Here is a 13,341-nt window from a genome sequence, read left to right as displayed (position 1 = left end):
CCAAAAAACAGTTGGAAGGTTGTGTTTTAATCCCCGGCTTCTCCAGCCTGCATGTCAAAGTGACCTTGGGCAAGATAATGAACTCCGTGTTGCATTCATTGAAATCAGAGTTTAAGGAACAGAAATGCATCTGAATGTGTGTGCTTCAATGGGTGAATGAGGCTTGTACTAAAAAGCACTTTGAGTGCTCAGTTAGAGAAGCCTTCAGTTAATCCCAAATGCTGCAGCAAGAGTACTGACAGGGACTAGAAATAGAAAGCATATTTCTCCTATACTGGTTTCTCTTCATTGGCTCCCTGTTAAATCCAGAATTGAATTCAAAATCCTCACATACAAAGTCTTAAATAATCAGGCCCCATCATATTCTAATGACCTTATAGTACCATATCACCCCATTTGAGCACCTCGCTCTTGCACTGCAGGCTGGGAGGCAGAGCCTTCAGCTTTCAGGCTCCTCTTCTATGGAACCAGCTTCCTGTTTCGATTCAGGAGATGAACACCGTCTCTACTTTTAAGATTAAGCTTAAAACTTTCCTCTTTGCTAAAGCATATAGTTAGGACTGGATCAGGCGACCCAGAATCCTCCCTTAGTTATGCTGCAACAGGTGTAGGCTTCTGGTGGGTTCCCATGATATATTTAGTATTTCTTCTTCATGTGTTAATAGACCTCTCTGCTTTGAATCATACTTGCCTCTCTTCCACAACACGTCTTTATCCTGTTTTCCTTCTCTCACCCCAACCGGTCGCAGCAGATGGCCCCGCCCCTCCCTGAGCCTGGTTCTGCTGGAGCTTTCTTCCTGTTAAAAGGCAGTTTTTCCTTCCCACTGTCGCCAAAGTGCTTACTCATAGGGGGTGATATGATTTTGTTTTGTTTTTTCTGTATGTATTATTGTAGGGATACCTTACAATGTAAAGCACCTTGAGGCAACTGTTGTTGTGATTTGGTGCTGTATAAATAAAATTGAATTGAACTGAACTGAACTGAATTGAATTGAATTGAAGAAAAGTGCTACATGTATGCTGCTGACATATCTGAGCTACATTAAAATCTTTGTTGCTAGAAAGCTAAACAGGTTTGCTTGTAAGTTTTAAATGGCTTTCAATCTGTCTCACTATTCAGAAATATAGCTGCAAACGTTAATATTGATTGGGCTGTAGAAAATTATTTGTGCTTTAAGAGCTGATAACGTGACACCAGCCTCAGCCTAACTATAGCTCTGATTCAGGTTGTCATAAATACTTATAATAGCAGTTTAATCCTATTGATCCAGTCCCACCTCCCTCCCTATTGCACTATATTCATAATCCCCTGCAAACATAACTCTGGTCTTACTTTCACTGCACATGAAGCAGCTAACCTAACCTAACCTACCTCAAAAAAGAATAGAGGATCCTTTTGGGAACCCTATTCTCTTTATTTCAGTCAGTCCATTAATCAATAGATATCTAATCTGCCTTACGTCTGATCATTACATGCATTTTAGTGCAACCCACAGTATAGTGTTATTTAAAAATAACACTATACCGTGGGTTGCTTTGTCACTGTAATGTAAAATCATTAATGGCTGCAGGTTTCTTATATTTAACTTCACACAAACAGTTTAAATGGAAATGCAAAATTTAAGGTTACAATTAATTATGAGAATAATGGTTTTAGTGCATAAACTGAGAGCATTGTAAAAGATAAACTATACCATTTGTTCCAGTTGTATTTCAAGTATAGCCTCATATGTGTGGGCCTATTCCAAATGTCTTAGATTTTTTCTTCTCTAACTGCATAAAATATCTTGGCTCAGTAATAGAGTGAAAACTCTGAGTGATGCTGACAGTAAATTGGATTTTGTTCCATACTGCTGGACCCCACCGTATTCTTGCTCTTAGGTAAACAGTAATACATATTTCCTGTGTTTATTTCCTCAGACCTACAAGCCTGTGTTGATGGGCTTCAGGTAAATTCACCTGTCATAATAGTTCAATAGACCCTCCCATACTATGAGTCCATCAGATAAGTTTGCTGATCAGACACTGGCCTGCTTTCCCATTGGTTCCTGGGCTCTAATAGGATCCCAGGGACTCTACTGTGAGGATTACGGTTCCAAACTCTCGACTTTGGCCAGTTGTCTGTGTCCTCCAACCATGGGTACCGCGGTTTAGGGGGGCGCCGCATATGCACAGACCCGGAGGGGCGCCATCAAAAGACAACATCGCATCAAGGGGAAGAAATCACTGATTTCAGCTTGGAGGGGGGACTGCGGCGTTGTGACCACTTGCTTGAGGGAAACATCTGTAATATTTGTGAAAAGGATTATCATTTTTCCACCATACTTTAATAATAACCACTTTTCTCACATTTCTCATCCGCACGGATTTGGATTATTTAAGAAAAAACAACTTTTTGAGACATTTCGTCAACCCAGTGAAAGTTTTTGGATTATCTTCTAAGGTTGACTTTGTCCTCTACCATCTCAGGGATATACCTGCTTATCCCCTCCACCTGGAACAACTTAGATGAGCTCAACGCACTAATAACTAATCAAACGACCAGGCCTGGACTGACCACTGACCAATCCAACAACACTGAGTCCACCGTATTTTGAGCTCCATGGGTTTGTCTCCATAAATGCAGCTGGCCACCTCTGGATAGCATCAGTTTTGACCAGAATAGACTTGCTCTGCACCATCCAGCTCCCCCTCTCTTTCTTTTTTCTCTTTTCTCTGTGGTGGCCTGTGCATAATAGTGAGCCATGCTGCTGAAAATTACGTTCACCCAGCAGAGGCGAGTTCGTCTGGCCCAGGGCCTGTGGCTGATGTCCTGGCTGGCAGTGATGAGTGGGGCCTTCATCTTTTGTCTTGGTGTTTACCTTAAGACAGAGCTGCTTCGTAGGGCAGAGGTACAGAAAGCGATGCTTGCATGAATGCAAACACACACATGAAGCAATGCAAGCTAGAAGGCCAGGTGGAGCTAACGTCTAGTGCATGAATGTATTAAAGGTTGAACAAATATAGGATTGTATTCTCAGGCATCTGCCTTTGCTAAGTGTTGTTTACTGAGCCTGCTGTGTCACTTTTTTTTAAACTTAGCTTCAGCGTTTAATCGACAAATACAAACACACCGCACGCAAGTGTAAACATGCACATTCATGCATGTTAAGTCATGTAGGTGGAGTTGGCTGAAAAACGTCTTTGTAATGTCAGCACTTTTCCCATGAAAATCATGTGTGTGTGTGTGTTTGTTTGTGTGTGTGTGGATTGTGCATTTTGTTTAAGCACTGTAGCCATTTGTCTTAATGGATCAGTGATCAATTAGACAGGCTTAGTGAACTGATATTCACAGGAAAGCTGCAATGAGAGGAGGCCTTCACATATTTATTGATCTAAAGTGAGAAGTGCTCTTAGTTAATCTTAGGTAATCATTTTTCCCAAGGTGGTGGTGAATGGCTGGGAAAAAAAACAGAAGACATATTTGCTCTCTGACCAATGAAATGGAATCAAGAAGCTAAGGCTCTAACAAATGATTCATTAGAGCATAATCCTCCTTTATCATCTGTAGACAAATACCTCATTTGTGTACTCTGTTTTGCCCTCTACTGCACTCAGTGGGAAAACTGAGTATTCTAGATGGAGCTTAAAATATTTCTTTGCAATTTCATTTAGAGAGATTATTTGTTCTAAAGCCAAGCTGGCTGGACAGATTTTACAGGATCACGTTAGCCACCGGACTGTAAATGTAAGGTATTTTTTAATGGTAATTTTAAAACAACAATTGGACAAAGGTGCTTTGTGGCTGGCAGGCTTTTGCAAACTCAGCCAATAATAAACTCAGTCCATAATTGACTTCTGCAGTAACACGAGCAATGGATTAAATTTATCATCATATTTCCATGTAGACTTTGCAGCTAATTGAATCTTTTGGCTGCCAAGGTCATTTTAGACTAGATAAGGATAATTGAACAGAGGATTATTGCCTTCTAAATTGAGTGGAGGAAATGACAAAGAGACCTGCAGCTGACTGCCAGTGTTGTGCCAACTATTATCTTTGACTTTGCTCTTCTTCTCTTGAGGTGATGGACAACACAGAGATCCACATGGTACCCAACATCCTGATGATGGTGGGCCTGGTCTCCATTGGCACCAACTGGGTTGCCACTCGTGTGTGTCAGGACTCCCTGGATGCGAGCCGCTTCCCCCGTTGGAAGTTGCTCCTGATGGCCTGGTTTGCTGTAGCCATGTTACTCTGTTGTCTCCTTCTTGCTGTGGTGGTGCTCAGCTATGCCCTGCAGGGACGCCTGGAAGAGTCCCTGAAGGTGGGTTCACTGGGCTGGGTAAAGATTAAAAGGAGGGTATAAGTAGTTTACCTCCAGTGTCAAGCAAAACATTAGGAAACGCCTGCTTCCCTATAAGTTGCTGTAGACAAAGCCAAAATGGGAGAGCAATTTGACCAACAATCAAACATTATTTTTAAAACCAGCTCAAACTGCTCTGAAACTTCAACGACTTTTAAAGATAACACCTTCCTCCTTCCTACACTTTTCTCTCTTCAATGTCAGGTGGGACTAAGGAATGGGATCCGCTTCTACAAGGACACAGACGTGCCCGGCCGCTGTTTTCAAAAGGAGACCATTGATCGTCTGCAGATGGAGTTCCGCTGCTGTGGAAACAACAACTTCAAGGACTGGTTTGAGGTTCAGTGGGTCAGCAATAGATATCTGGACTTCACCTCCAAGGACGTCAAGGAGTGAGTGAATGATGATCCACAGAAAGAAAGAGAAAAAATGATGAGGGGTATAGAGCGAAGAGAAGCAAAGAAAATAGAGGTCTACATGAGTGAGAGATAAGCAGATTTCACATCCAGAAAGGTCAAACAATATGTCAGAGAGAGAAAGAGAGGGAGAGAAATGATATTAAGGGTAGAGGAAGACTATATTAAAAATAGATCTGGCCTTTACTTTTGAAGAGAATGATAGGCATCGATGAAAAGGTTGGTGGTACAGCAAGCAGAGAAAGGTTGGTCAAAGATAGGGAAGTGAAAAGGAATGAACAAACAGAGAGGTTGTGACATGATGACACTTGTATAGAGGGGCTGCTCTGAGCTAAAAGTCGGCCTTTAACTGGTTTTAAGATGACTTTATCTCCTCACTTCTCTTCCTCTTGCTCTTGTCTCACTAGACTCTGTTTTTTAATCTGTCACTCTTCGTGGTTTTCACGCTTTCTCTCCTTCATCTGTTTACAGTCGTATCAGGAGTAACGTGGATGGCCGTTTCCTGCTGGATGGCGTTCCGTTCAGCTGCTGTAACCCGGCCTCCCCACGCCCCTGCCTGCAGTACCACCTGACAGATAACAGCGCTCACTACAGCTACGACTACCAAGCAGAAGAGCTCAACCTGTACAGCCGTGGCTGTAGGCAGGCTCTGACCGACTACTACATGGAGATGATGAATTCAACTGGCCCTGGTGTGCTGTCAGTCATCCTAATACAGGTGAATAATAAAAAGAAAACCCAAACAGCTGTTTTATGTTATTATTGTCATGCTATTCTATAATTCTTCTTTGAGTTCAGAAAGGAGCGCTGAATTTATTCTGTACACTCGCACACACAGACACACAAAGAAAGAAGAAGCAAAAAACAGAATTTTAAATGATGACTGTCTAGTGAAGCACACACTGCCATGACAACCGACAGAAGGGAAAAGCTCACTGGTTTACATTGATTTCCAACTTTTAATCAAACATGCACTTTCATTCCTTTGCAAAATGCCAGCATTGACAGCACGTTTAAATAGGCAAACTAAGCCTGTAACAGGAAGCTTTTCTCATATGTTCAACACAGCACTGTTATATGCTCCAACCAGCCAATCACACAGTCTAAACCGCAACAGACCAGTGGCGTGGTTTTTCTAGTCCACTTTGGCATGTCAAGGTATTAAGACATTACTTTAACAAAACCTGTTCTGAATCTGAACAGCAGACAAAAAAAATGATAGAGGGAGCATGAGATAATATTAAAAATATTTTGTACTCCTGCATCACCACTACATTGTTGTCCTGAAGACTGCAGCAAATTTTCAGTCAAAACTGGATCTCACACTTTTGGGAAACAAACTGGACAACATTTGTCTAAGAGACTATATGAAAATGATCAGATAGATTTAATTGAACTTTTAACTTTTATAGTGATTTGATTTTGAAGAAGCTTCAGATTGCAAAACCCAATATGAAGGTTGGAAGTAAAAAAAAACCCTCATGATTTCTCCAGTTTAAAAAAAAAGAAAATATAAACATAACACGCCTTCTGAGATAATAATTCCCTTCCAATATGGTTTATGAACATCATCGCTCCAAAATAAGTGTAAATATTTTGAGTGAAATCATGTTTATGGTTACAATCCTAAAGAAAAAAAAATGTAATAATTCTGATAATACTTTCACAGTGAATTCAAAATCAGAAAAAATGTGTATGACTGTCTCTCACATATATAACACAGCACAAACTGTCAGAATACATCCACACAAGCTTTTCAGCTGTACAGAATGAAAGTCCTTCAGAGTGTGATCACCCAGCAGCTTTAAAATTACGTGATTTATTAAAGTTGATGCCTCTATTCGTTTTTTTTGTGAGCTTACGAAACCCTTTGACCATCTCGTTTTGTGATAAAAACTGTCTGCGAGCACAGATTTTACACTATCTTTATTGCTTCTTTCTCTGCAGATGTCAGTGCTGGTGAGCCTGAGGTACTTGCAGACGGCTGTGGAGGGAGCCACAGCTCTAGAGGACCCCGAGGGTGAAAGTGTGGGTTATCTCCTGGAGAAGGGTGTGAAGGAGACCTTTGAGGATGTTAAAGCGAATGTCCTCGACATCTTGAAGTTTGCACAGGTTGACCCCTCGGCCGCCGAAGGATCCCCCGGGGCTGAAGACGCAGAGAAGCCAGCTGATAACACCACGGAGAAGGCAGCCTCCCCTACTCCCTCCCCTGCCAGCTAAAGGGAGAAATGTTTTTAAAAACACAAGCTCAGGGGGAAGAGATGGAAAGGGGGAGGATGTGTCAGTGCTTTTTTTTTGTTTTGGTTGTGTGAGTTGGGTGATGGCAAGTAGGGCACCATTTGGGTTTTGACACATTAGGCTTGATTTATGTACCACCAAAAGCAGCATCTGCAGCTCCCTCGCACATGGCCAAAACAGGGCAACACACAGGGAATCTCATCAAGCCCTGCACAGACACCAAACAAACATCTCCTCTGTGCAGGACATCATGTATGTGTCACCGTCTACGAATCTGTTCAGGAGATGTGTAGTACATCTTGTTGTGTCTAGAAAAGTCAGTTTAAACAGGTTTAGCTTAAACACGAAAACATATTTAACAATTTTTTGGCTCAGATTCACAAGTTCATTCCATGTGCACTGTAACATTACTCCCACGGCTGTAGTTTGTACTAATCTGCAATGAAATGCTTAGGAACCTGTTAAACTGGCAATGCACATGAATTATATATTAAAAGTAGAAGTTTTTAACTGCTTTGTAGTGTCGGCTTCCTTTTGTACATGTCCTAAAACAGAGGCACGTTTGAATATGACAATGGGTTATCTGAGTCCAGCAAGGAGAGTTGGATTAAGTGTGCGTGTTTGCGTGCATATGTGTGTGCGGTGCCCTATATGAAGCTGTCATCGTGTCTGTTCTGGCAGCTCTGAAACAATCTGATAATCCTGGCACAGTTAATCCCAGAACTGCTGCACAAGCAGTGTCAGCACACCCTGACAGCACACAGGAGCACACTCTGGCATAAACAGCACACTGATGCAACATGTTGGAAACTATTTTACAAAGACTAACAGTCTATAAATCCTTTTTGTGGCAAAACATATTTATATATACAAATATGGTGATCTGTCCAAGCTGCAGGTATATCCAATGTGTGCTCAATCTTCCTAAATAAAACTGTATCACAGACTATTTTCCATGAATGTCTTATTTGATTCCAAATATATAAGCATCCGTTTAGTGGCTGCAGAAAAATAAATGTTTTCTTTTTCAAAAAAAAAAAAAAAGTGTAGCAGAGATTAACAAAGGAAGCGTTACAGTCCATTTCTCAGCTCTGACCTTCAAAGAAAGTGTATCATAAAACCTTAAATTGGATCATAAAATTAATACATTATTAAAATACATGGAAAGAAATTTCTAAAACTTGCCTTTTGCTCATCAGGCCTTATAAAATTTCCCTAATTACATAAAGAAGAAGCCTTGTGCGGACCATTAGACTGTGCAGAAACTATGATAATAATGATTTGCACATATCTTCAGATCGCATACATCTTCTAACAGCTTCCTTTTGGCAGCTTTTCAATGATATCTTTCCCTTGGTATCTTTTTTTGAAGCCTGTGTGCAAAACCCACAAAGAATCCACTATTATGCACATCCACTCTCCATGTCACGCTTTGATAAAGCATTGCACAATAAGAACAACAAACCATCACTCTTCTTTATAGCAGGCTAAACCTTGCGCCGTTGACAAATACAGCTTGAGTTCGAAAATGTAACAGCCACTTCAGGAAATAATGATAAAACATAAAGAAACAAACAAAAAAAGTCAACCACCATCATTTTAACAGACACTTTATAAGTAAAGAACTGAAAAAGCACTAGAGTATTATAAGTCCTACAATGCCCACCACCATCAGATGAGATGCATGGATAGGATCAATGGGAATTTAACTTAGTACATTTACTCAAGTACTTTACAGAAGTAGTATTTCTATGTATTTTTTATGTTGTGCTACTTTCTGCTTCTGCTCTATTTAAGTCTCAGCTGCCTGCCTTCGCCAGCCTTATAAGGAAAGATCAGAACTCACTAGAATGACTGACGAAATGTTTCTCCTCCTGAAAAGGCAACGTCCAGATGAACAGAATGAGCTTTCTGCGATTTTCTTACCTGGATTATTGAGCATGCTACTGTTATTGATCAGCAATACACAGTAATTAAAATCACATCGAGCTGCAGCATTTAAGAAACAAACATTTATAACTAGTATTTACATGAATCTGAAGAGCAGACATAATGAGAACATTTTACAGTATACAGTATATAATTTCTAATAGGGACGTTTTTACTTAACTTTTAGTTTAGTTACTGTTTTTCCACTTTGCAAAACAAATATCCAGTAAAAAGAAAGAAAGAAAGAAAAAAGCTATGTAAATTCTTGTGCAGCACTTTTCACGTAATAAATCACATAATAAGTAGAACACAGGGCTGGACATGGACCTGAAAGTTGTGCCACGTGTTTTCTGCACTAATGGTTTCATTTTCTGCTTAAAAATACTGATTTCCTGTGGTCCCACCCTGCTCTGCGTTCGATCAACCCACCTAAAGAAATCCTAGGAACGCCCCTGTCCATTTACTTGCATCAAAGCCTTGACAGATGAAGCCTTATACCGCAGGTTTAGACAGCTATAGAACGGAAAATACTGCAATGCATTATACACAGCAGCTAGCTCAAAGTAAGGAAGCCCACTTCCCCTTTGATGATGTAATTAATAATATGTGAAAGCATGAACTTTCCTTTTGAAGCACCAGAGGTCACTATTGCACAGTGCTTGGAGCGCAGCTGAACGCACGGTGAACGTTAGAGACAATAAACCTCTGACAACTTCAAATGGAAGCCTTCTCATTTTTAACACACATTAGATCAACATGTCATGTCTAAGGTCAAAACAAGGCGATACTGAGGCAAATAATGGCGTAAAAACACACATTTAAGGTAAATGTGCACATAAATACGCAGAGGAGGAAATAGGCCTAATATTTCACCTCTGCGAAGTTAATGTCCCTTTTTTGCACTCTAGTGTTTTGCGGTACTCAAGAAAAATATTTCCGTGTTTGTGTGTGTTGTGTGAAGTTTTGAGGGTGTGTTTTTTAAAAAAAAACCCTCAACATGTGCGTTTTGAAAAATTCCGGTGTGGTTTTGCAATGAAACTGACACACGCAGTCAGAGAGGAAGAGACAGCAAACGAGGTAGAGGGAGGGAAGGAAGGGCCGCACAAATGTCAAACTACTTCACTTGACGCAAGATGGATTCTCTGTCTCTGATTCATTACATACACCGCGTTGGTGATATTCTTTAATTAGCTGTCTTCTGTAGTGTTTCACAGCCCTCGTGCCACAACAATGGAGTCCAACATTAAGGAGATAATAGAGGAATTCATGGAAAGTGCGTTGGCGCAATGGGTACGTCATTTATCATTTATCACTTTGAGTTAGAGAAAAGGTCATCATTTATAGAGGCGCAGAGGTGAGAATAAAACAGGAGGGTGTAAAACGTTGTGAAAAAAATTACAAAATCCGACTTAGCCGGTGACCAACTCTGTAGTAAAGTCTGTATAATTTCAAGTCAGAAAGCTTGTGAAATTTTTTAGACCAGTCTGTTTTCCAGTTCCGTTCGTCAGAATACATATAAAACTTGAATAAATAACACAAACAGCCCCGACCCTGCCTTTTTTTCTGTTGTGTACAGAAAAGCAAACACTTCTCCTTTTGGCAGCTTCCCTCGCCTCTTAATAACCAACTTTTTCTCTCCCAGCTTTGACACTTCCGTGTCCTTGGGCTGCTTCTGATTTCAAAATAGTCATAGAGTATGCGCTCTCTTAAACCAACTACAGCTGTAACACACTGAATTCCCAGCTGGGGTTTCCACATGGCAAGTCACCAAGTCTCCCCCTTCTGGTTAATGATCCCTGCTTGGATAATGTGATCACTAAGTCTTATAGGGATGTTCTCATTGGCTGTTGTTTCCCCTTTCCAAAGAGGGGGCTGGTCAGATATCAGGTTCAACAGGTCTTGGAAGAGGTTTGTTTTTTTTCTTTGGACCACTTCAGCAGGTCATTTTTTCACTGACATGAGATTTTTCACCCTGAAGGGATCCCCTGCCACCCAACCCAGTTGTTATCCTCCGCATCTCAGTCTCCTCTGTATCACCTCATCAGCTGAGACCAACTCTGGCTTGTTACTTTGTTTACCTACTGTGCAGTTTTTAGAAGGTGCAGGTGGGAATAAAACTCATTATATTGCAGTTTGCATTGGCACAAGTCGTCTTAGAAGCGCGCGAGAGAGAAACCTTGGCTGCGGTCCTGCTTGGCTGGCTGTCGCTGTGAAGTGCTTCCCAGTGTGAGCGCACAGATCCCACCTGTTCGGACAGGTGCACAGACTCAAGTGACTTCCTGTGTGAAAATTTTCCCTTAGCCCATCTCTGTGTCTATTTTCTGCTCCTGTGCCGGTTCTTCCTTGTCTTTGGTCACCACACAAGATCATCTCTATCTGTCTCTCATAGGTGCTGCTGTTTGAGAATATGGTAGAGAGTGAGGACGGTGCACCTCACTACAGCCAGTACATGGAAGTGAACTCTGTTTCGCAGAGCGCCCGAGACCGCTACCTGAGGCTGACCAATGGGATTTTCCTCAATGAGGTCATGAGGGTCATGTAAGATTCATCAACATTTTCTCACTTTCACTGCTTCCTAGCCGTGGACACTGCAATAAACGTCACTATTAGAGAGGGGGAAAAGATAACTTGATAAACTTTTGCAAACTTTACCCAGTCAGTCTGCTTTTAAATGTAATAATATAAATGTAAAATAATAAAAGCACAAGTTCTCATTTGTAAATGGAAAATATAAACCGTTCAACCTTGCAATTAGTTGCAAAAAAAGTGCCTGTGGCTTTTATTGGCAATCTGAAACGCTGAAATGTACACACAACCCATTCTTTGCTTAAACTCCATGGCAGCTTTTTTTTTTTTTTTTTTTGCTTTTTGAGTGAAAGCCATTAAAAAGCACTGAAATTGGGCACCCTGGTGGCCTGGTGATTGAGATGCTTATGTAACTTAAGTGAAGTGAGTTAAGGTGATGGACAGTGTGTGGGATAATAGAAAGAGTGCAAAGTGACCTTGTGAGCAGCTGTGTCCTGCCAATAATTTTACTTGGATGGATGGGATTTTTTTTGTTGCAGTAACATTACTGACAACTGGAAAAAAAAATCAACAACACCTTTATCTGTATGCCTGTAAGTCTTGCCTGCTTCTATAATGGTTCTTGCACTTTGCATGAACCACAGAAGCTTTTTTAATGTCCTGGTTTCCTTCTGGGTCGTGGCCGCACAGTTCGTACGTTGAAATGATGTCACTTAAACAAATAAACAGTCACATTAATAATAGAAAGAGTAATAGGAGGACACTATATTAATGTATAATAGGGCAACAGGAGAATAATTTAAGGGCTGTAGATTATTTTTTTTGTTGCAGTGTTTTGAGTGACCACTGGGACGTATTGGCAGTGTGGTATTTGCATCCAGCCCTTTTACATCCATACAGCTATTAAATAAAGGCAGATAATTTCCTCAGTTTAATGTTGTGCACTAAAATACTTCAGCTTAGTTTAACTGACAGCATGACTCAAGGGACAGAAACTTGAGTGAGTCTTAATTTTGTGATATTTAATGCGGCACCATCACTTTTCGCATCCACTTTGTAGTTTTTCTTTGATTTATGCGCAGATATCTCCCAAAATACCAACCCTCACTTTGTGTTTGATGGTAATTTAAGAACCCTATCATGCTAACTGGTAAACATTTTCCCTTATGCTTTATGGTGTGCCACAGCACAGCATCAGAGAGGTGCTAACATGGTTGCAAACACATGGTATTGTTCTTTTTCTTGTGCATGAAAAGTGATGTAACATTTATCGCACTCGGTTTCATAACCTCATGTTGTTTTGCAGTGCGTGTGTGTTAAAGCACAATGTTCTGAAATTTCTAGCAAATTACAATCATGCCATCCTATAAGCCATCTCCACTGATTCCCTTATCTTCGTGTTCAAGTTTCAGCAGGAGAAAACCTTTTGTCTATTAACTGGCAAGACAAGATCTTAGGCAGGATTTGCTCAATGGCTGATTAATTTGGCCCGACCTAAGCCACATTATTTCAACAAATAATTGCATGTGGATTCTCACTGCCTGCTTCTCAGACCTCATTAAAATTTTATTCACTCTGCTTAAATGCACTGTTGCATAAGAATTTCTCATCTGGAGAGAAATGTTGCTGGGCTGTTTGATCAAGCTGCAGTGTGTAAACCACTGTGTGTAATTGTGTGTGTGTGTGGTTTTTTTGTGTGTGTCCACCCAGAGATCCAAACCCCAAGGTGGAGCGGCTGTACAACAGCGAGAGAGATGACCACATGCTGAGAGTCCAGAATTTTTCTATTTTAAATCGACACCTGCGAGCCTTCTACCAGGTAGGGGAGGGTGATGGTGGTGAGATGAGGGGATGAGGGTGGGGATGAGGGGAGGTTGGTGAGATTCTGT

At 40.9% G+C, this 13,341-nt stretch overlaps 2 protein-coding genes across 2 annotated transcripts in view; both read left to right on the top strand.

Moving 5' to 3' along the window:
• Positions 1-2,106: 2,106 nt before the first annotated feature.
• On the top strand, positions 2,107-7,946 carry rom1b (retinal outer segment membrane protein 1b). Its single transcript, XM_005723080.1, has 5 exons — positions 2,107-2,891; positions 4,062-4,304; positions 4,548-4,735; positions 5,231-5,477; positions 6,707-7,946. The coding sequence occupies exons 1-5, from the start codon at positions 2,745-2,747 to the stop codon at positions 6,977-6,979; spliced, it is 1,098 nt and encodes a 365-aa protein (XP_005723137.1). The 5' UTR covers positions 2,107-2,744; the 3' UTR covers positions 6,980-7,946.
• A 2,008-nt stretch (positions 7,947-9,954) lies between these two features.
• Positions 9,955-13,341, top strand: part of ccdc88b (coiled-coil domain containing 88B) — a 64,913-nt gene continuing 61,526 nt past the window's right edge. Inside the window, exons 1-4 of the mRNA XM_013908282.1 lie at positions 9,955-10,003; positions 10,131-10,216; positions 11,316-11,464; positions 13,163-13,271. Coding sequence (XP_013763736.1) covers positions 10,157-10,216; positions 11,316-11,464; positions 13,163-13,271 — 318 coding nt within the window. The 5' untranslated portion in view covers positions 9,955-10,003; positions 10,131-10,156. The remainder of the gene's footprint in view (positions 10,004-10,130; positions 10,217-11,315; positions 11,465-13,162; positions 13,272-13,341) is intronic.

The sequence above is a fragment of the Pundamilia nyererei genome, unplaced genomic scaffold, assembly GCF_000239375.1.
Source record: "Pundamilia nyererei isolate P.nyererei 1_Seehausen unplaced genomic scaffold, PunNye1.0 scaffold00008, whole genome shotgun sequence".
NCBI classification, from domain to species: Eukaryota; Metazoa; Chordata; class Actinopteri; order Cichliformes; family Cichlidae; genus Pundamilia; species Pundamilia nyererei.
Note: the sequence above shows the minus strand (reverse complement) of the source record. Positions and strands in the feature narration are given on the sequence as shown.

What these genes read in the sequence shown, in the direction of transcription:
- rom1b (XM_005723080.1), top strand. Translation starts at nt 2,745, where the DNA reads ATGCTGCTGAAAATTACGTTCACCCAGCAGAGGCGAGTTCGTCTGGCC. An exon ending in AGCTGCTTCGTAGGGCAGAG is followed by an intron (nt 2,892 to 4,061) that starts GTACAGAAAGCG and finishes TCTTCTCTTGAG; the next exon opens with GTGATGGACAACACAGAGAT. An exon ending in TGTCAGTCATCCTAATACAG is followed by an intron (nt 5,478 to 6,706) that starts GTGAATAATAAA and finishes CTTTCTCTGCAG; the next exon opens with ATGTCAGTGCTGGTGAGCCT.